Genomic DNA, 23,579 nt, shown 5'->3' with positions numbered 1-23,579 from the left:
TTCTTTATTATATTTATCAAAATAGCATCCTCAATGGATGACCCTGAGAAATTTCAAATGTTGGGTCGTTTAGAATACGAGTTCCTTTATCCATGTGCCAAATATGACGGTGATACATCATTATTTTAATAAAGAAGTTATGGGGGGCAAAATTGTGCAATCTCCCCCCCCCCCCCCCCCCCGCCAGACTATTACTTCAACATCTTTCATAAAAAAAATAAAAGTAAAAAAAAGTATTAAAAAAAAGATTGATACATGGATAAATGGACTAATGACTGAATGCAATAATGCGTAAGGAAACAAGGGAGTCTATAAATGAACCATATGAAGATGGAGATAGTTGTGTTCTCTTTCAGTAAGCAGCTGCACGATGGTTGTACAGTGCATTCTCAAGAATTTAGTGCAACGACCATTGATATGCTTTCAACAAACTACATGTATATCAAGAGATGTCGCAGCTGTAATACACTGCACTGTGCAAATGAGAGCTACACTTACGTAACATTGGAAATGTTGCCATGCCAGATTAAGTACTTCCTAATGAAGGGATGTGAATATTAAGGTGCGCACAATCAAGTGAATGCTTCAAATACATGTACATCATATTTTGTTAGCGGATGTACCCAGTAGTTGAGGTTACAGCATTGTAGCAAATATCCAGCTTGCACCGACAAATTTGCTATCAGCCAATCAGACGCAAGGATTTCAGTAGCTTTTAACAGTTGTCGGTGTAAATCACCGACGAAAAGTTTCATGAAACGGTCCCTGAACTGCACATGGCTGTTCTCCTCCAAATCTCCTAAAAGTCACTGAAGAGCAAAGTGCCATCCTGGTATGCATGGGGTGCAGTGTGTGAAAATGTTCATGCTTTTAGCCTGGTTCACATCAGCCCTGTCATATCCTACAATATTCACATATTCTCCATTAGTAACATCAATCAAGTTGCCTTTACATAAGCAAACTAGTGTATAGTATTATTCAGTGCTTTCCTTCAGTTGGTAGAGGTTGACATTTTAAGAAAACCTCTAGGTGCTAGAGGGCTGAATACTGGGTGGATTATGAGATGGCATTTTCGTCATTTACACATATGTACATGTACATGTACAATGTATTCAACAATCAATCTCACTCAAGCTGGTACAAGCGTAAGCATGAAGACTACATCGAGGACATGAGATGAGGAGTCGTATCTGTATAAATTATGTTGAAGCTGTACAAGTCCAATTTTGCCTAGATTGAAAAATCAATTTTCAGATTTCAATTATAGGACATTTTAAATACGATGAATAATGTCACATTAAATTGAATTTTGGCGAGTCAAGCTTAATTTGTGCAGAGCTGACTGTATCATTGCCCTCGCAAGTTCATGCTTTTTTTCTGTGCTACAAATTTACCCATTATTTTTACATGATTTGGACAACTGAACATCTCATATACGAGATAAATAATGAATCCTCACCTCTTATTTAATACTGTACACTGTAGTTCTCCCACACCATACCTTTTTACAGGTGACTCCTGTTATATCAAAGTCCTCTGAACCGGCAGTGTTCTTTCATTACATCTACATTTTGTTACAACTGAACAAATAAAATATGCATGTCATAATTTGCGGACCTAAATTTTTAATTTGTTGTGACAAAACTTTGTTATAGGAGCGTTCGTTGTAACAGGAGTCCCCTGTATGTAGACTTCCATTCACTTCTGAATCAGTCATCAAATACTTAAATCAACATTTAAAAAAAAAAATGATAGCACAGGCCATTCCTAAGACTACCATACTCCACCTAAGATTAATCTCAGGCAGCACAATCCACAATAAATTTGCAGGATACCCTCATTCAGAGTACATCTTACGACACAAATAAAACGACTGGACTCTACTCAACGTACTTTTATTTATTTTTTTCCTCTCAGGGTTCTTTATTCTGAGATGCAATCATACACACAACAAATTTTTACAGTAAGTGGCTGGAGGGCGAGTCTACAGACGGCGACCGCGTCGTCCTCCCTTTCTGCGAGTGCTGTCTGATGGGATTGGGGTGACGTCCTCTGTACGTGCAAGACAGAGAAAGGGAGAAACAGTGAGAGACAAAGCAATGCAGAAATTGGTTACAGAGATGCTCATGGTGCTATAAATCGACTGGAAAGTCTGTGTACAGGGAATAAATCACAATAATTCTCGACTTCCAGCAAAAGTGGTATAGAAGGACCCACCGACCATCAACCCAAATTACACATGTGCAATGCTTCTTGCACTTCTTGGAGGCATAAGAATTCAAAATCATTACTTCAAACGTGTACATCATTAAAGATTCTCTTGAAACACCTTATTTGACGATTTACTGACAACTTGTGCAATAATTTAGCAACTTGTACTGCGTAAGCTGTTATTTTCGCGTATATTTTATATATTTTGCGAATGAGGTCACAGATATTTTCACAAGATGTTATTTTTGAGATTTTGACACCGAGGCTACTATAAAAGCACTAATACCTGTCAGTTCGAGATATTTTTGCCCCTGTCAAATTTGCAGTCCAACAGTGATTCACAAAATTTGTGGAAATCAAAAATTAACAGCTTACACAGTATGCCCATGTAACACTGGTCAGTACAATAACAGCCCATTAAAATCAACAGAAAGTTTTTCCACACAGAAGTCTACATGACAACACTGAGTATATTGATAATCTGCCCTTTGATCTTGTCACAATTTTTAAAAAGGTTGTTTCAGCATGTTTAATGATTGCAACTGATTGACAAATTGCCCTACATTGACATAAATAACACTGAATTGATCAGTGTTTTAGTAGCAGCCATGATAAAAGAAATCATGGGTGTACGTACTCGAGCAGGATTCCAACCTACGTTGCAATGGAAACATCTTGACGGAAGAATTTAATGAATTTGAATAAGCACTGAATTGATCAGCGTTTCAGTAGTAGCCATGATAAAAGAAATCATGGGTGTACCCACTCGAGCAGGATTCGAACCTACATTGCAATGGAAACATCTTGACGGAAGAATTTCATGAATTTGAATAATTACGCAGTACCCGCTGCATGCTATAAGGATTAGAACCAACACTTGCAGTCAGGCTGAAGCTTGGTGGTCTAGTGGAGATGACGCCTGTCTGGAGATCAGGAGGTCGTAGGTCCGAATCCTGCTAGAGTATGTATGCCCATGATTTCTTTTATCATGGCTACTACTAAAACACTGATCAATTCAGTGCTTATTTACATCAATGTAGGGCACTTTGTCTATCAGTTAAAATGACAATATCTCGATGGAAGAATTTCATGAACTTGAATGTTGAATGAGTTCATATGTGACCCTGCACCTCAAAACAAACAAAAAGTCGCCAGACATGAATTTTTAGTTAAGACCACATTCTGAAAGAGCAGACTTTAAGCTTTAAAATGATGTATAACTCAAATCAAATGGACTCTCCTAACCTATCTAAATATTGGAAAGAAAGCACAAACTCAGGAAAAGTGTGAACTGAGAAAAGAGGCTCTAAGGTACAGTGTCTATTCAAGCGCTTAATCTTTACCAAACCGTGCTGGCTGTGCGATGAATGGGACAAAAAACAGGAAGTAAACCACCAGAGTAACAACAATGCAGGAATTATCAAATTAAACTGAAATTAAGCATGCCTCATTAACACATTCTGTCCATAATTGATGCCAACTTGCAAAGCAGTAGCGCTATCCTTTCAAAAGTTATTAGAGTTGAAAGTGAAGAGTGTGGACAAGGTTTTTCAGAAATGAAAAAGGGATTCTAAAGACACACCTAATCACACTATTCTACAAATAATGTTCGAGATAAACTGCCAAAAAAACAAACTTTCCTGCCCGTTTTATGATACCAAATTTTAGCATAATGTAAAAGAAGACCCGCTCTTTCAGAAAATATGAAAAAGTCAAGTTCGGCTAGGTTGACCCATTTCACCTATTTTCAGTCCTCACGCAAAATCAGCGTGTGCGACTTTATGTTCGTTTTGAGGTGCACGGTCACATATGTGGAAGAGGGCTTCAGAACTCACCGATGCGGCCGATCTTCATGCCGGAGCGGGCAAGAGCACGCAGAGCAGATTGGGCACCAGGTCCAGGGGTCTTAGTCCTGTGGAGAGTGAGTTGCAGACAAAGCACATTACAAGCTTGTGGCCACTTTCCATACATCTAGTTGCCTTTATACCCTCCTTCTCACCTCCCCCACAACATTATCCCCATGCATACTATACATTGTACTTACACATGAACTGTGTTTACCTGGTAACAAGCTAGTTCATTCATTTACTGTCACTGCAAGTTTATCTTAACACCAAGTTACCATGCTTACAGTAGTAAAAACACTCTAGAAGTTATCATGTATGTGTGTGTGTGTGTGTTGTGTGTGTGTGTGTGGGGGGGGGGGGGGGGGGGGGGGTGACATTGCCTAAAAAGATGGGGCTCATTTAATCTTGAACTGACAAGAGAGAATACAACAAAATGGTATAATATTCATGATGACTGTACAATGTTTTAAACAGTTAAAGACCTTAAAAAGGCAGTTTCAATTTTATACAGCTATGCATCAGCATGGTTACAGCGAGTTAAACTGTTGGATATTGCTGTGCCTAGCGACAGAGTGCAATTGCCTTCAATGTTGAAATAACATGTCATGGCCAATCTCATTGCAAACATTTTAATCCAATTGTAATAGTACAGATATTACATAACTTTGGTTTGGAAATATTAGGCAGATATGAACCATTATATTACCCCGATATGGTAACTGCAGACATAACAGCCTGAAACCTACAAAATATGAGGATTTGGTCACTTTAATTAAGTTGAGGGTTTGACTGCACAAGTAAATCTTGTCAAACTGTCAAAGTCTCTGTTTATATTGAGAGTAACAAATTGTAGTTTTTCATGAAAACGTCACTATGGCATATCTAATTTGTGTTGTGAACTGTACATAGGATTACTGGCTACATATCCCAACTCCCCCCCCCCCCCCCCCAAAAAAAAAAAACAACAACAAACAAACAAACAAAAAACAAAAACAAAACACAACAAACAAAACCCAGAAACAAACTTTGCAAGTAATATTACTATAAAAGGCTACAAGTGAACCTGTGGAGATATATGGGTCAATCCACGTCAAATCAACCAATTTTCAGACAATTTGTAACCCGACCCCTTTCAATTTTCTTTAAACTCGCACCAAATGTGCCCCCAAGTGTCTGACGGAAGATTCTAAAATATTTTGCCCCAAGGTCAAACGGTTGCTAAGATATGGCCTCCCATAGCAACCAATGCGTGGCCAAATAACCAAGTTTAAATAAAATTTGCTTTTTTTGATTGACTGCTGCAGCCAAGTTAGATGAGATACATTGCTCATTTTCTGTAAACTTGAAGGAACATTATGATGCTAACTTGCACAATATGTTACGGCACGGATCTGACATTCGGTTATTGCGCAAGAGGTCACCGAAAATGGTGTTAAGCATCAACGTTAATGTTTTTGGGTGCATGTTTGGAAGCTGATAACTTCAAAATTCAATTAGCTTAGAACCCAATATTATGCATATATAGAGACTCTCACTTGCTCTACACACCTACCAAAAATCGGCCAAAAAGTATGCTCCGTTTTCTTGAAGGGCGCCCTCAAAGTTGGCTTTTTTCAAAAAGTTGCCAAGTTCAAGGTCACAAATCACCACTCGTCCCATCGAGGAGTGACACCAATTTTTGTGTATTGATAGACATTTACCTATATTTTCATGGGTTACCAAAAAACTTTTGTAACCGGAATGTTTAACAGCTTTTTTATGCATTTGAAAATGGTCGTAAACACCCAAAAATCGACGTAAATTGACATATAGGGTTTTCAGCATATTTCAAATGGTGATAAATCAGAGATGAAGTGCCAAGACACAATGGTATCTTCTGTGATGACAGTCTGTAACTACATGTAGTACCAAAAGGACATACATCACAAATTGTTTTGTTATACTGGCAATGACCTTGAAAATGCAGCTGAAAATCACAAAAAACAGTAAATTGCTCAATTTTCCGTAACCATAATGGTGCTAAAGTGTGTTTACATCAATTTTTAGTTGTGTGCCATTTCAGTACTCATGGTGACTTTAAGCTAAAAACTGCTAAACATGTTCCATTTCTATTCTATTTCAAGCTACAAATAACATTTGAAGTCATCTCCAGATATTTTGACCTTGACATTGTTCTGAACACAGATGTAAATTCCTTAATATTAGCATTATTCCCAACACACAAGTGATTTACAACTTTGTACACCATTTCAAACTTGAATTTCTCTCAGACAGAATGTCTGATCATATTTATATTTACAGTACTGGTAGTCTGTAATGAGAATTTAGAGGATGTAGTATCAACTTATTTGTCTCAAAGACATTGACCTTGAAAATACAGCTTAAAATCATAAAATCAATCTTCGTTCAAATTTGCAATACACACTTAATTAAAAATGGTGTTTACAGCTACCGGTACTTTGAATTGTGTGTAATTGTTATATATCAATGATGTGTTACAGCCTATAATTGCTAATTATTTTCCCTTTTGTTCCACTTGAGCTGCAAATAATATCAAAAGTCATATGTACATAAACTGTATCATTTGACCTTGAACTTATTTTAGAATAGCCATAATGCCTCAAAATGAGCATATTCACCACACATTGAGCACTACAGCACATTTCAAAATTGATTTTCTCATAGACAGAATGCCTAGTCATGTTGATATTTGCACTAAAGGTAGTCTGTAATGGGTACTTTGAGGATCTATGATGCTCAGTGCACACACTTACAGTAGTGTCCAATTTATCCAAGTTGTATGCCTATAGAAAATGGATGCAAAATCACCATTAACATTTTAGCCATAAAAATAGAAAGATCAAAAGAACAAATTTCAAGACTACTTCCATCCTAATAATGTCATTGACTTCGAATTTCTGGTTCTGAATTTCATACACTAGGCATTCTGTCAATGAGAAAATCAATTTCGAAATAATGTTGTAGAGCAGTATCTTATGTGTGTTGTGAATATATTCTTATGCTCAAAGGCATTTATGACTGTTTTTAGAATAATGTCAAGGTCATATCGTGATTTTTTATATTATTTTTGGCTCAAAATGGAACAAAAGGAAGAAATAATTTGCAATTATCAGCTGTAACTCATCATCAATATAAAAATCATGCACAATTCAGAGTCACTGTAAACACCAGGCTCTGATAATGTGTATTGCAAAATATTTTGAACGATTATTGATTTTTATGATTTTCAGCTGTATTTTCAAGGTCAATGTCTTTGAGACAAATAAGTTGATACTACATTCTCTAAATGCTCATTACAGACTACCAGTACTGTAAATATGAATATGATCAGGCATTCTGTCTGAGAGAAATTCAAGTTTGAAATGGTGTACAAAGTTGTAAATCACTTGTGTGTTTGGAATAATGCTAACATTAAGGAATTTACATCTGTGTTCAGAACAATGTCAAGGTCAAAATATCTGGAGATGACTTCAAATATTATTTGTAGCTTGAAATAGAATAGAAATGGAACATGATTAGCAGTTTTCAGCTTAAAGTCACCATGAGTACTGAAATGGCACACAACTAAAAATTGATGTAAACACACTTTAGCACCATTATGGTCACGGAAAATTGAGCAGTTTACTGTTTTTTGTGATTTTCAGCTGCATTTTCAAGGTCATTGCCAATATAACAAAACAATTTGTGATGTATGTCCTTTTGGTACTAGTTACAGACTGTCATCACAGAAGATACCATTGTGTCTTGGCACTTCATCTCTGATTTATCACCATTTGAAATATGCTGAAAACGCTATATATGTCAATTTACGTCGATTTTTGGGTGTTTACGACCATTTTCGAATGCATAAAAAAACTATTAAACATTCCGGTTACAAAAGTTTTTTGGTAACCCATGAAAATATAGGTAACTGTCTATCAATACACAAAAATTGGTGTCACTCCTCGATGGGACGAGTGGTGATTTGTGACCTTGAACTTGGCAACTTTTTGAAAAAAGCCAACTTTGAGGGCGCCCTTCAAGAAAACGGAGCATACTTTTTGGCCGATTTTTGGTAGGTGTGTAGAGCAAGTGAGAGTCTCTATATATGCATAATATTGGGTTCTAAGCTAATTGGATTTTGAAGTTATCAGCTTCCAAACATGCACCCAAAAACATTAACGTTGACGCTTAACACCATTTTCGGTGACCTCTTGCGCAATAACCGAATGTCAGATCCATGCCGTAACATATTGTGCATGTTAGCATTATAAAGTTCTTCAAGTTTACAGAAAATGAGCAATGTATCTCATCTAACTTGGCTGCAGCAGTCAATCAAAAAAAGCAAATTTTATTTAAACTCGGTTATTTGGCCACGCATTGGTTGCTATGGGAGGCCATATCTTAGCAACCATTTGACCTTGGGGCAAAATATTTTAGAATCTTCCGTCAGACACTTGGGGGCACATTTGGTGCGAGTTTAAAGAAAATTGAAGGGGGTCGGGTTAACACCATTGGTTGATTTGACGTGGATTGACCCATATATGTATACATACATACAAAACGCTCAAGACACTGGTCAGTTAACCATCATCAATACAACACCAAGATGACAAAATTTATCAGATGTGATACTCAAATAAAACTAAAAGCTCAGATTTCACTAGGCCTTTAATTCATAACGCCACCTTTCATTTGTGGGTACCTGTGCATGCGACAGCAGAAGAGGGATCTATATATCCTATCTGAAAAGGGCAAAGAATATGTTTGTGAGAAGAGGGCACTGCAATTTTGTACGCACTTGTTTCCTCCTGTGGCCCTGAGCTTGATGTGCAGGGCAGTGATGCCGAGCTCCTTGCAGCGCACCGCAACATCCTGGGCAGCCAACATGGCAGCGTACGGGGAGGCCTCGTCACGGTCAGCCTTCACCTTCATGCCTCCGGTCACCCTGGCGATAGTTTCCCTGGACGGGTGAATGCAACAGACACATATACTGTGAGCTCTCACCTCACTCGCACGGTAGAAAGCATGGCCTTTAAGCCAAGTAATTACAAAAATGTGTTTACAATGGTAGAGATAATTATTCTTCCCATTTCTTGACCCCAAGGTTAATCATCTTTCCCTCAGATAGCACACCCCTCCAAGTTTGACTGAATGAATATTTACAGTATCACCTTGCTGGCATGAGCAGCTGAAGCAGTCTTCCCCCAGTGATCCCCCAAAACATGTGTTTGTGGTAATAATGGCAATTTTCTTTCCATCTTCTTCCCTCAAAGTTATTTCATCTTTTTTTTTTTTTTTTTTTTTTTTTAAGACAACACAAACGGGTGGGGTGGGGGTGACCTATAAAAGTTAGTCAAATCAGAAAGGAATAAAATGAAGATATATTCCATAACATTGCATTTAAGCCACTCTCACTGTAGGTCAAATCAGCTTGCAATCTTAAAGGTGCATGGTCCCGGTGTTTTAGTCAAATGCGTACGCGGGCGCACGGCGCAAGATTCCTATAGAGACCTATGCTATCGACTCCTCTTTAGCGCTTACGCTGTGGCCCACTTCCCCCGAGTCCGAAGAAGTCCGATTCACTGTAGTCAGTGGTCCGATCACAGTTCAGCTCATATTCGGCCGAGAGGGATGACAGCTTCAGCAAACTTCTTTTGTGATGTCATAATTAGATCTGGAGGCACATATGCACACACCCTGGCATTACTACAGACTGTGCGATGCGCAGAGAAGACAACGAAGGCAACGTTACTTAGCAACACCTACGCACTTTACTCTTGATGACAGCCCAACTTCCGTAATCTTCGTATGAATGCTAACGGTGATCGGCAGTATCATCAACAGCCCCCTCTACACTACTGGGACTATGCACCTTTAAGATAAAGCATTACATTACATGGTACTCGATAAAGTATGCAGAGTTAATTGTTTTACACCTCTACAAGTTTTCTTTATTGCTTTATCAATTTTTAGGGGGATTTTTATTTCACACTAAATAGAGTAACATAAAATTCCTTATATCAAAACCACATGAATTCTGTTGCAGAAACATTTACACACATAAAACCTTACAGGTGTAGGTGCATCTATTTTTTGATTTGTTTTTGTATATTAGCAAATCTCTATAGCCTAAAGTAAATTTCTCTTCCTTTTCAGCTGTTTCTCCATTTCATTCTTTTTAAATCTTTTTAATGTATGTTTTGTAACTGCTCAATATCACACTTTATACATTGGCTTTGGTAGCATTAGAAGCACTGTGGGCTGCTAGCTTGCAATGAGCAGAGATCACCCCAGTGTTTGCCCTTTGTTTACCTGCCAGACAAATCAGTGACATGGACAAAAGTGTCATTGAAAGAGGCGAAGATGTGAGCCACACCAAAGACGTTTTCACCCTCTGGGACCTGCGGGCCAAGGTTGACCTGCACCTCTTGCTTCTGTACCTTGCCTCTGCGGGGAGCCATGATCTGTGTATATGAAAACATGCGCACAAAATCATATTACTGAGAATGTCACACGATGTCAAAATTGCACAACGGCTACTTCTACAGCAATATCCTAATCATTCCACTAAAACCCAATGATTTACCAGTCAAGCACTCCCAGCCTAGCCTTTTAGCTTATTATTCCCCAATTCATCACAGCACGAGAATTTCAAGGACAAACTCTAGCCCAGCCTGTCACACAAAGAACCTCTGCCTCATGGTTGAGATTTCAGAATCAGGAGCACGAGGATTATGGTAGTGAAAGTTGAGATGTATTATAACAACAATGATTTGGAATCTGTGCGAATATCTGCGCACAGGTTCCAAATCTGTCAAGTGCATCAGTTATCTTACTATGGACTGGTTTATGATGGATCAAATGAAGAAAAATCATTTTTGACAGAAAGGGACTATTGGTGGAACCAAATTTTGCACAGCACAAGTTGTCAACAATTGAACTAAAAAACCCCAACACCAACACCTACAGTGCCAAAATTTGATCGTGCGCAAATGCATGGCCATAGGTTTCCTATGTAGTCGGTGATCAAATTTTTGGGTGGCGTTATGGTCGAATTAAGGGCAGCTTGCTTTAATGCAAGCATCAATAATTTGACCGCTAGCCGCCCATAATTTGACCACAACGCCGTCCAAACTTTGACCGCCTGCCTGCTACATGTAGAAATCTTTTTGCACATGGTCAAAAAATGGCACAGGAGGTCGAACCTTGGTGTGGGTGCCAATAGTAGTAGATATTCTACAGCTGCAGAACCTATGTAGAGTCTACTCAAATTTAAAATAAATTAAATTTTGATGTTGAATTTCATGGGCAAAACCAGTAAATTACGTAAGAGACATCAAATCCTTACATCTGCAGCCGAACACGCTTCGTGTCGGGGCTTTTCTTTAGCCATTTTACTTGGGCAGTGTATACAACCATGTGCGCAGCACAGCGTCAGACAGACCGGGCCTCGCCATCAAAGTGGGGAACCACAACACAACTACAAAACTTAAAACAATTTATACATTACTAATATACATTTGTACGTTACTCACGTAAAGTGCATGCTTATATTACAGAAGTTACGTAAGTCCATAGAGAGCCCTCGCGATAAGTCCACTGAACAAAAAAAATGGCACTTTCTAGCGCAATCCCCGACTGTCGGGGTTCATCATTGCAGAATTCAAAATGGCGCGCTGACCACTCAGCAAATGCAAATTATGCGTGCGCATGCGTGGCTGGAAGAAGTGCCGTAGTTATACGACACTGGCTGGAAGTGCAGCGATCTATATCTACTGCGTGAGTGCCCTCTTTGGTAGCAGCACGCACGGTCCGATCACGTAAACTCTCCGATTATCAGATGTACCGTTAGCAAATTCTGTATATAAGTTTTCTAGATCTAATCTTCATTTTCGGTAAGTTGTGAAATGTGTATGTCAATATCGATAACATAGCTATGTAGTGTCATTAATGAAGATTACATTTATTATGAGTTTGAGGTGACAAAAAAATAAAGTCAAGTATCAAAACTCAAAGCGATCGTAAAGCGATCGCTGAGCTCTCTTTCTGTTGTGGGTCGTGCCCGTACAGCCCTGTCGCTATTTCAGTCCGGGAAACCCGCTCACGAGGCCTGCTCCCCAGTACGAGCACTGCCGATCTCGATCTAGACTAGATCTAAATTAAATTTAAATTGCACTTCTTCATCGACTTCAATGTTCTTATCTAGCCCTATCATTTTTTTTTTTTTTTTGGCAGTGTATACAACCACACGCGTGTGTCTTTACCATCCAGCCACACGAGTGTGGTTGTAGCCATGGCCCGAGTAGCTGGATACAGCCACACTCGTGTGAAATGTACATGTAACAACTTACATATCCACACACACGGAAAAGCTTTATTGCATAGCGGGGAACACGCTGTGTGTGGCCACATCAACACGCCATGTACCACTGCAAAGCGATGAACCTACCTCCTAGATTAATTTATCTCACCATTTAGACAAATTTACTTTTTCATTTTAAACTTTATTATCATTTTCTCCATTTGATAAGATGAATTTAAAAATCAAACGCAAAGTTACAATTGATTTTGCACTTTGATTTACGATTGATCATGCATCACGTCGTTATTGAGACTTCGCCTTACACCTTAGTTCGTTCGGGTACAGTAGCTTGCAAATCACGCACCTACGTGACCTAGCATACACAGGCAGCCGGCGCCCCGGGTCCCTGCTGGGGCAGGCGGGCGGCGGCACAACTGCGATGGCTGTGCGCGGCTGCTGCTGCAGCTGTGCTGAGTGACCGCTAGCACCCGAAGTCACGATGTAGGGCCTACAGTCTAGCGATGTCAATCTGAAGTACCGTAGTTATGGGTAAACTCGGCCTAGTGGGTAAAGTCGGCCGCCAGTAGCGCGCACAGTACATAAAATTGTAACGTTACTGTGCACGCTGGCGGCCGACTTTACCCGCTAGGCCGAGTTTACCCATAACTATGGTACCCCAATTTAGCGGCAGTTGTAACTTTGCTATTTATTCCAAACCCACCGTATCAAGCAAACACGATAAGAACCGAGCAAAAGAAAAAAATATTTGTAAGAAAACAATATTAGAAGGTATGAAAATGAGGTTACTTTCATTGCTTTGCGAGCAAGCTCAGTGAGCTGGTTGTGTGGTGCTTGACACGCACAGCGATCAGCTTCTCCGTGCGTGGATACAAGTGTATGTAGGCCTAGTCAATTACACTGTACATTTACAAATGTACACACGAGTGTGGCTGTATCCAGCGACTCTGGCCATGGCTACAACCACACTCGTGTGGCTGGATGGTAAAGACACACGCGTGTGGTTGTAATCTTGTATAAAGTCTACACTGCCTTTTTTTTGTGTGTGTGTGTGTGTGTGTGTGGGTTGTTTTTACTCACAGCCCACTCTTCAACCGGTTTTCGAGATCTCAAACTTTAGTCTGGCAACATGTGGACTGATTAGTGAAGATCAGTAGACGTAAGGGCCTAGGCTAGGCCTACCCCATATTAGAGGTCTATATAAATTATTGGCTATTTGAGTAGCATAAGCACTTAGCGAACGCTTGTAAACACCACCAGCACAGTAAGTTACGTACATGTACGTTATGCAGTACAGCTACACATGCACTGTGTGCACTGTCTGATCGCTTGCAAAAGGTTGAACTACCACATACATGGGTATCGCAAGAGTTGTATCGAACATTCAAACACATTTTACAGCAAAGTTTCGATACGTATATTACACAAATCCACATGTATATTTAGAATATATTGACATATTATGCTAGATTTGGCCACAGTGCGAATATTTGTAGGTAATACGTTGATTTAGAGGGATTTCATGCAATAAAACATATTATTACTCTGATACAGCAGCCCTCACGGATCAAAAAGACCAACTGAGTATGCTAGTACAGATAAATGAATATTGACTAATAAAGATAACTATTTAACAATTAATAAACTTAAATTACTTACTAATCATAATTTGATGCAAGAGAACATTTTTGTATGAAAAAAATTGGTTGTATGTATAATTCAATATTTTATCACGCTGCACAATTTACTCTTTCCGAGAATCGGCGAACAATTCCGAACTACCGATTCATTCCGTACTCGCTCGTCGTGGTTGTGTGTACGTACGGCATATCCAACCAGTACTACGGTACCGAACAGCCAGAGTAGTGTGGAGTTGTGTTTATTTTCACGTTGAACGAACAGCTGTGATCACTGTGTAGTAGTGTAGTAGGCGACTTACCATACACGAAGGTCTTGCTCTTGTGTATCGCGAAGTGGATGAACTGCCGAAAATAGTATTTTGCTCTCGCCGATCTAAAACACTACAGGCATCTTGGGGCTATATGGCCAGGTAGGGGTAGAATGTGATATATTCAGTGCGAAAATATGACTGTTTTTATTCGCAGCTAGTTGCACGAGTGAAATCCGAACACTCCTTTTTGTTCGATGAGAGGCAGGATGCTGGGCTGCGGTGACCTGAGCTGACTGACAAAGGGATCTGATCGGCACTGCTGCTAGCTGCTCTAGCTCTGTCCATGCAAACGGCGAATACGTGATGTAGAGGCTGGTCAACTCATCATCCACCCCATTTGCAGCACAACTTGCATTGCTACCCTGCTTTGCGGGAAACAAATGAAACTGGAATTAATTCTGGTGGATTTATATCTTTGTAGGAGGGTTTAGATAAGCGTTTTGATTGTAAATCTGATGTGATCGAGTGGCCTAGTTTCTTGTGTTTTGATTCTGAAGTTCCCGTTGTGGAGGCACACACTGTAAGAGTAGCACCAGCAGAAAGAGAGAGAGAGACTCCAATCGTGAGGGAATCCATCTTCCTTCGTGGGCCTGGCTAGTAGTAAGCACAATTGAAAACAAAACTTGATGTAGTTTTTGGTAAATGGGTTCCAATCTGTGAATCATGTCATTTATTTGTGTTCACCAAGAGACCAACAAAGCTCTGCACAGATCTGCTGCAAGCCACCACATGTAGGCCTAGTACGTACACGGTGCAATTCATTTTGTTTACAGGATCAAAAACTGAAAGTAGAAGTCTTGTCTGCAGCAAGGATTGCTTCCGTGCCAGTTTCCTGAGCGGAACTACAAGAATAAGTTGAAATAATGGATTTTATATATGATTGGGATGACCAAGGAGACCAGTTTTCATTTGAGGATAGTGATCGCTTTGAAGAGGATTCCCTGTGTTCGTGGGTGAGTGAGGCTGAGAGTGTCTGCAACAACAACTGGCGGGGATGGAAGAAAACCAGCAATGGCTCAGGAGGAGGTGGAAGTGGAGGAGATCGGCTGTCATCAGTGACCCCATCGTCTGGCAGTTCGTCTACCATCACTGAAGAAGGTATGCGTTTACATTTTTTATTTGTGCTATTGGTTATTTTGAGACAATTCACCTTTGCTCATGGTATCTGTAAATTACAATTCATTTTTCTTGACTGACTCACAGTGTAAAACTTGAACAAAAGATTGATTGAGTAAATTTCAGTTTGTATTTTGTTAAATGGCTTCAGATTTAGTCCCAAGTAACTCTGTCCTTGCCATGGGCCATAGCTGCAGTATAGTTTACAATTACATTTGGGAATAGAATGCTGCTCTCATGAAAATTTACCACTACCAGACTTACCTCATGGTATACACATTTTTGAAGATTCTTTGTGTGTGTTTTTTGCTTCCTTTGCATATCGCTAAGTTACCTTTGACATCACATGTTATGATCACACAAGCTTGTGTTTGTACTCTATAGAATGTCATGCACATCACATTAAAAAACAAATTTGTAAACAAACACACACGGTGTATGCTCTCTGTTCAAGAGAAATGGACATCATAATTCCTTTGTTGCTCAGTGTTGTAATCTCATGTACTGACGTTCATGTCATGAGCATGCCACACATGGGTAACACTCCCAGAATAGCTTATTCTTGCTTGTCCCAGTCGTGTATACAACGTAACTTGGGGTGACGTTGTTTCATGAGCGATGGGACCATCTTTCTGTCTCCTTACATATCAGCCAAAATAAAAAAAGGAATACAATCACAAGAAGGAAACTAAGGCAAAATCGTGAAATAGGCACCGCAGTGCGCGTGCACCCGTGCGATGCTATGCTGTGGAAATCGGCCCCACCGCCGTATGTATCTCGCGTAAACCCCGTTTGGTGGGGCCGTATTCACGAGTATTATACTGTGGAAGAAAGCCCCACCGCCGTGCTTATCTACCGATGACGCAGTGGTGGGGCCTATTTCACGAGTATGCCTAAACTAATTACTAGTGACCAGTCTCTGTGTGTATGGCAAATATACAATTTGAATTTAGCAACATAGAGGGAACAATGCTATACAAAAGGTAGCAAAGTGAGCAAAACTGCTGTTGTTGGGCACTAAAAGCCAAATTTCAGATGACATGTTTTGTGATCTGCAAACATTCAAGTAATCAGAACTTTCACATCGACATGACTGGGTGTGCGCAAAGTGTTCTCTCTCTCTTTTGTTTTTGTTTTTGCTTTTAGCATACTTCTTGTCTGGAGTAGATTCTCCCACAAAGTAGATTGTATGACATTCCTTGTCTGTCTGGTAAGAGGCTAACAACTGCATTTCCGAGAGGACATCAAAATTGTCTCTTCAGTCATGTCTAGACAAGGAAGGCTTTCTCTCTAGTGTCAGCCGTCCCATTCGAGTATTGAGTTACCTATAGCTACACGTATAGGCAGTTATCTTTACGAACCAATGATAGCCCGCTTTGTGGAGAAACTGCTCTCGACATACAGTACTGTACATTGTACGTACACGTGTATGAGCTGGGCTGGCCAGAATATAGCAACACAGACAAGCGTGTAGGCGTGAGCTGATAGTCTGTGGTCAGTGTGGAAAGGAGTCACATTGAATTTATATTATACAGTGTACAGTAGTAGTATATTTATACAGTATGCATGAAAACAACAACAAAAACAACACACATCCAACAACAAGTAGCATGATGATCGATAGGGAATGAGTGAAAAATGATGAATTAGAACTTAAAACAGCTAGTCCAAATACTAAAATATGAGTGGAAAATGTCATAACAACATACAATGTACTGTAGACCGATGACGGCAATGAATACACCATTATATTTTCTTGCCACTGCTTGTCAGTATTGTGCTTTACTGGTAGTATGGAGCTTTCTTAATGCCTCATCCCGTACCTTACTACTTGTACTTGTAGCTGCAGTATTGCATTTCCATGGTAATACTTGCTTTGTTGGAAAAACTTTGTTGTTTTTCAAGAGGATTGTCTACCCTCTCATCTACATGTATCATATCTTTATCCTGAGACTTTCTCAAAATGAAGATATATCTTCGGGTATAAAGCATCGTCATGTACAACGTACAACCTTGTACGTACATGTACATGTGCATGTATGTGTGTGTGTGTTTGTGTGTGTTAGTGTAGCAGAGAGGTGGTCTTCCCACCTCCCTGGTGTATGTGTGTCTCTGTCTGTGGGTGGATGAGTGATAAAAAAATAATAATTCTGTTGAAAACAGGCATCTACAACTTGTAAACCACATGTAAAGTACTCCCTACATGTACATTGTATTTAGCAAAGTGTGTCAAGCCACATTCAATTCTGCACAACAACACTTTTACTATTTCAAATCTGCTTAGAATATTTCTAAGACATTTATGAGATATTTTTCCCTCTTGTCTAAATGGTGAGGCAAAAGCCATTGATACTATAAAATGCTTTATAATACACATGCGTACCACTTGTTCAGGGCAAGCATGAAAGATAATGTGTTCATCATGAATGTCTTTGACCCAGATATTTTGAAGGAATAGGACCCATTATGTCATGTTGATATGATTGTCTGCGTATTATGCAGCTTGGCAGTGTCATGTGAACACGATGTAGCACACAATGTGCGTGTGTACTGTAAATGCACAACTGTACTGGACGTGGTGTTGGTATACTTCTTTGCGTGTAATTTTACAAGTACATCGTTATACAAAAGTGTATTATATCAATATAGCATCATCTGCAGGCCAAATGTCAGATACTCTAGAGGCATCCTTCAGAGGTAGTCATTGGCATTACATTGGACATTTTTTGTTCTCAAAATGTTTGATCCTTGATGTCATATAAGAAAGCGATTGTTTAATACATGTATGTGATAAAGTACACATGTACCAAGTCCATTTTTTTAGTGACCTACAACTGTACTATCCCACATCCAAGTTTTTTCCCTCTATTTGCTGTCTCTGTATCATTACACTTACAGTACTGAGATGGTTTCAATATCTATCAGTCATGTACTATATTTTTAGCTAAAGTCTCCACAGGGGCTTACCCAGTGTTTTGTGTTGAGTGCAAATCTGACCAGTGCAATAACAAACAAAATGCATTGTACTATGAGGGGGGGAAAATAGAGTGTTCATCGATTACCAATGGAATTTAGTCTACTTTTTGATAATTGAGAATAAACCAGCATACACATTTCATTTCAGACACTACGCTTGTGTTTGGCAGACGACTACCACAACATACAATTACACCTTTGCATACTTGCCAACATTTTGAAATCCTGAAGAGGTAGATTTTGCAAGGGAGCGAAGCGACCAAGCCCGAGCACGCTTGCGTGCGAGGGGTGGGGGGGGGGGGGGGAGGGTGTGGGAGGGTGGTATCCCCCCTCCCATGGTGTGGACTCTTTTTGTTTTTCGATATCAAAATATGAGATTTGGTGCATGCTTTTTAACCTTTTAACCTGGCTGAATACGGCGTTTTTGAGAAACGAGTTCCTTGAAATGTATTCTAATTATTAGCTTATTTTAGGGAATCAACGCACAATGAAGGGAAAATATGACTTCCATTTCATTTTATGGTAGGTTTGCTACAAAATCGGTAGATCGGAATAGAAATTCGGTAGCCGGTCAAAACCTCTAAAAAGCGGTGGTCTACCGCCCAAAGCGGTAGAGTTGGCAAGTACAGCTGTATGCCTTTGTACTGTACAGTAGACAGGTACAAGGTTGGACATGTACAAGACTGTGGGCTGTATTGGAGTAAGCAACACATTGTATATTGCTGCCATGTACTTATGTTTTGTTTAATTTTGACCTGTTTTGTCTTACCCGGTATTTCATTTTATTATTATTATTATTATTTTTTGCACTTGATGGTTATTTGCATAGAACATGTGTACACAGTACCAGTACATGTATGTACACTATAAATTGTACATTGTGTATCGGGGAAGTACAAGTATGCCATGTGTATCCCAGGACTCCATGAGATGTACAGTGTACTCTCTTTCCACATTTCAGACCTCTGAACTTTTGGCATTGGGCCAGTGAGTTGTGCAGCAATTTAAAAAACAACAACGTTATATTGTCAAGTTCTTCAAGTTTCTTGAGACAGCACACACGTATACACCTGTAGAATTCATGTCAGACTTTCATACTGTAGCAGAATATTTCTACTGAAATCAGAATAAAACTTTGCTGTATTCTTTCAGCATGAAGAGATGCTATCCGCACAAATCTACCAGTTTTGGCAGACCATGTTTTCAGTTTTACTGTACATGTACAGTGTACATAATAGAATAGGACCCTGTGCAACCCTGCAAATCAGTGATTACTGTAGATTTCTATTCATGGAATACAGATCAAGAAAAGGCATATTTCAGGAAAACCTCATTAGCATAATTGATAGTAGGCTAGTACAGAAATGCTGTAGCTGTACATGTATACTGTATACTGAACACATGTTCGTACTGTACCTCAGTCAGATTACCTCAGCAGCTACACGTGTACAGTTGTAGTTTGCAAATTGACAAACCCATGGCAGCATTTTATCACATGATTTGGATATTCAAGGGATGTTATTAACGTATTATCTGGGGGGTGTTTCACAAAGCTGTTCTTAAAGTTACGAAGGACTTAAGAATGACTGGTGATCAGTTCTTGTGCTGAATTATTGAGATTCTGATAAGTATAACACATAAGAACTGATCACCAGTCGTTCTTAAGTCCTTCGTAACTTTAAGAACAGCTTTGTGAAACACCCCCTGTACTGTACAGGACTGTATGCACACATTGTTCTTTTGTCCTGTTTGTCATTCTTATGAGCTGATTTCATTTTTACTAAATTGTCATGGAATTAGTGGAAAATTGAGCAAAGAAAATGGATTCCATCTGTCATGGAATTATAACATTTATAAGTTATTCTACCTGCTCGTTCCAGTAAATCTATTGCCTTTGATTGCAACTCTTATCAAACATCATTGGGGGATCTCAAGCAGTCAGGGGTGTAGTCTAGCTACAGTAGCACTGGCTATTGTACACAGTTGTAATTACCGGTAATGAGCAGTGAACATGTAATTGTAAACGATCCATGACGAATTAGATACTTTTGTCCTACATTTGTAAGTTCATAGTATGAACTCTGAAATATGTGGTGATATTATACATTTGTACATGTATATGCACTCGTAAGACTGAAGATGAAAAAATAAAAAAATGATTGATTACCAGTACATTGTATTTCCCAGTCTGTAGCTATATCTGATTTTACTGTACAATATTTCATGTTTCCAATATGAAGTAAGATTATCATGATTTTTAATAGAAAGCGTGCCAAAATACACTGGGTGATTTCAAGTTCGGTGCTAGTGCTAGTGCTAGTGCTAGCCCCCGAATCAGAGCGTTAAATCGAGCTCCAACACCGACGGTCAGATTAACGAGGCGATACCAATCAAAATTATCGATCACCAGCACTAGGTGTTGGAATCACAGCACCGCGAGCTCCGCGGGAATTGCGCGACGAAAAAAGTGATTGCGCGTGATTACAGTCAAATATTAAAAGATGTAGCCAAAATTGCTTAGTTTTAGGGACATAGTGGGGAAGAAATATTAAAATGCCACAAATTTCATCCACTCCCCAAAATACAACTATCTTAATTTTGCTCCCAGGCTCAGATTTATGAAGCCATGTCGAGAGTGTTCGTGTACGTTACGTGGGCGACCACTGCATTAGCATAGACTTTGCACGTAAAACGTGCATCTATTATGGACGTGAATATGAGTCTCGCACGGCAACGCTAACACCAGCACCGAACTTGAAATGACGAAAATGTTAATCCCTAGGGGCTAGTGTTAGTCAATGGCGAAAAAGCACGTAAATCGCTAACACAATCGGCGGAGCTCGGTTCAGCAGACGACATTCAACACCGAGCCCAGCACCAGCAGCCGGAAATACGTCATAATTTTGAGGTCAACTCCCAACACCGACGTGATTTCAAGTTCAGTTTTATCGGCGGTGCTAGTGCTGAGATAGCACTAGCACTAGCACTAGCACCGAACTTGAAATCACCCACTGTATGCTACTCTTTTATAATGTATTGTATTTATAATTGTATGTAGACATTAAGAATGTACCTTTTTCTGGTTTCGTTCTGGAAAGTGTTATTTATTAAACATGAGAGGAATAAAACCTCTTGTGCTATTCCTCAGTTAACACCAAATTTTACCAGTTTTTGTCCACAATACTCTACTGTGTACATTCATGTACAGTAAGTGAGATTTACACTGTAGTGTACACTTGTACTTAGTACTTCTTTGGTCTTTGGCTGTGCTTTTGCAAGAAATCAAATCATCTTCACTAAAACTGATGAAAATGTAGGCATACACGTATAATTGAACAAAAGTAGTCTTACAGCGCTGTACATGTACATTGTATTTGTTCCCCTGTGGATTTCCAGTAAATGGTGTAGGTCAGTCCTCTCAGTTCAACCGGAAGTGTAGTAGCAGAGTCCACTTCCTGAAATAATTTTGGCAGGCATGCATGATATAAGTCGACACACTGTTTAATCCAAAATTCAGAGGAAACGAGAACATACAATATTTAAGACGTATGATGTTACAAAGATATGTACAGGTCTAGAATTTCAAATTATGATGCTTGAATATATAGTATAATTGTTTATGATCAGCTACTTGTAAGGACTGTGCATGTTTATGTATATTATCTGTAACAATGGAGTACAACACACACATGTACAATTTCGCGTACAGTTTGTCCCTCAGAAAATATGATGAATCTGCTTTACTGTACAGTACAGTACCGGTAGCTCTTTTGAGGTGTGTGTGTGTGTGTGTGTGTGTGTGTGTGGATGTGTGTGTACAGTGCATGATTCTGTTCCAACCCATTTTAAGCACACACACTTGTCCAGGGCATTTTTATGCCTCCGCAACGAAGTGGCCGGAGGCATTATGTTTTCGGGTTGTCCGTCCGTCCGTCCGTCCGTACGTCCGTACGTCCGTCCGTCCCGTTTTGTTTTTGTCGATATCTCAAGAACCATGTGGTGGTTTTACATCAAATTTGGTATGAGGGTATATCCTTGGGGGATGATACTTTGTGTGGATTTTAGGGTCACAGGGTCAAAGGTCACAGGTTATTTTGTGAAAAAAAATTGAAATTTCATGTTTTTCTCCATACAAAACGTATCTCGCAAATGGTTCAAGGTATCTTCATGGAACTTATGCTTGTACCGATATGCAGTGATTATCTAGGGAAGTTGGGGGTCATGGGTCAAAGGTCAGGGGGTCAAAGGTCAAGGTCAACTCCTCAAAATATCACTACTTTCCTTAAAATGCAATATGCCTGAAGGTTTTTTTTTTTTTTTAAACTTGATGTATGGCATGTATTACCCAATATATATTTTTGGGGAAGTTTCTGGCCAAAAGGTCAAAGGTCAAAAGGTAAAAGGTCAAGTGAAAGTGCTTAATTGCACTTTTTCCTCCATATCTCGAAAGTAACTTAAGGTATCATCATGAAACTTACATATTTATGCATACATGTTCAACCTAACAGTGATTCTCTTTGGAACTGTGAGGTCAAAGGTCAAAGGCCAGGTTTAGATAATGCTATTTTCCCATTTGATACTGAAATTATACTTTTTCTCAATACCTTGAAAATTACTCAATGCATAAACTTATAAAAGGGTCAAAAGTCAAGTAAAAATCATCAGTTCCCCAAATACCTGCACTCTGACACTTTAATCATTCATCCAATTGAACCTACATTGTAGTTCTAGGAAAGTGAACATTCAGCACATTTGTATCAAACCTGTCATTTTAATATTTTGCCAATTGTGTGAAACTGTCATCACACATTGTCAAGACATTGTACTATAGACCGATTAGGAGAACCATGCATTATGGCGGAGGCATATCAGTAGCCGTAGCGATATATCTAGTTATCTTTATTTATTTTTTTATTTTTTTCAGGGCAAGTAGAATATGATCCAAAGGAATATTTACATTGGATATTGTACATTGTACATTGTAGCCAATAGATCACAATGTACCACAGTTTTCTTTCCCTTTTACACGTACAAGTTGTGCCATGCCTGGCCCTCCTGAAAAACAATTTTGGGTGTTGGACATGAAAGCCAACATTGAAGTGTAAATGTAGAGGTTTATGTTTGTCATATTTGTGCCTGCACTATTTAGTAACTG

General features: G+C 39.3%; 2 protein-coding genes across 2 annotated transcripts in view; one reads left to right on the top strand and one right to left on the bottom strand.

Annotated features, from left to right (window-relative positions):
- Positions 1–1,893: 1,893 nt before the first annotated feature.
- On the bottom strand, positions 1,894–13,949 carry LOC139725428 (small ribosomal subunit protein uS11A). Its single transcript, XM_071636503.1, has 5 exons — positions 13,926–13,949; positions 10,374–10,525; positions 8,860–9,021; positions 4,047–4,123; positions 1,894–2,052 (listed from the first exon to the last, which is right to left on the bottom strand). Exons 2-5 carry the CDS (start codon positions 10,520–10,522, stop codon positions 1,985–1,987), a joined length of 456 nt encoding a protein of 151 aa, XP_071492604.1. The 5' UTR covers positions 10,523–10,525; positions 13,926–13,949; the 3' UTR covers positions 1,894–1,984.
- Positions 13,950–14,291: 342 nt separating this feature from the next.
- The window catches only part of LOC139725436 (zinc finger SWIM domain-containing protein 8-like), a 66,809-nt gene continuing 57,521 nt past the window's right edge, over positions 14,292–23,579 (top strand). Inside the window, exon 1 of the mRNA XM_071636512.1 lies at positions 14,292–15,430. Coding sequence (XP_071492613.1) covers positions 15,196–15,430 — 235 coding nt within the window. The 5' untranslated portion in view covers positions 14,292–15,195. The remainder of the gene's footprint in view (positions 15,431–23,579) is intronic.

Source organism: Diadema antillarum, unplaced genomic scaffold (assembly GCF_040938485.1).
Source record: "Diadema antillarum isolate AM-2024a unplaced genomic scaffold, OU_Dant_1.0 seq00000041_RagTag, whole genome shotgun sequence".
Lineage (NCBI taxonomy): Eukaryota > Metazoa > Echinodermata > Echinoidea > Diadematoida > Diadematidae > Diadema > Diadema antillarum.
This window is presented reverse-complemented; position numbering and strand designations above follow the sequence as displayed.

Coding starts and splice junctions, on each gene's coding strand:
- LOC139725428 (XM_071636503.1), bottom strand. CDS start 10,522: ATGGCTCCCCGCAGAGGCAAGGTACAGAAGCAAGAGGTGCAGGTCAAC. Junction 4,124..8,859: donor AGGGCCACAGGAGGAAACAA/GTGCGTACAAAA, acceptor CACTCTCCACAG/GACTAAGACCCCTGGACCTG. Junction 2,053..4,046: donor CATGAAGATCGGCCGCATCG/GTGAGTTCTGAA, acceptor TTGCACGTACAG/AGGACGTCACCCCAATCCCA.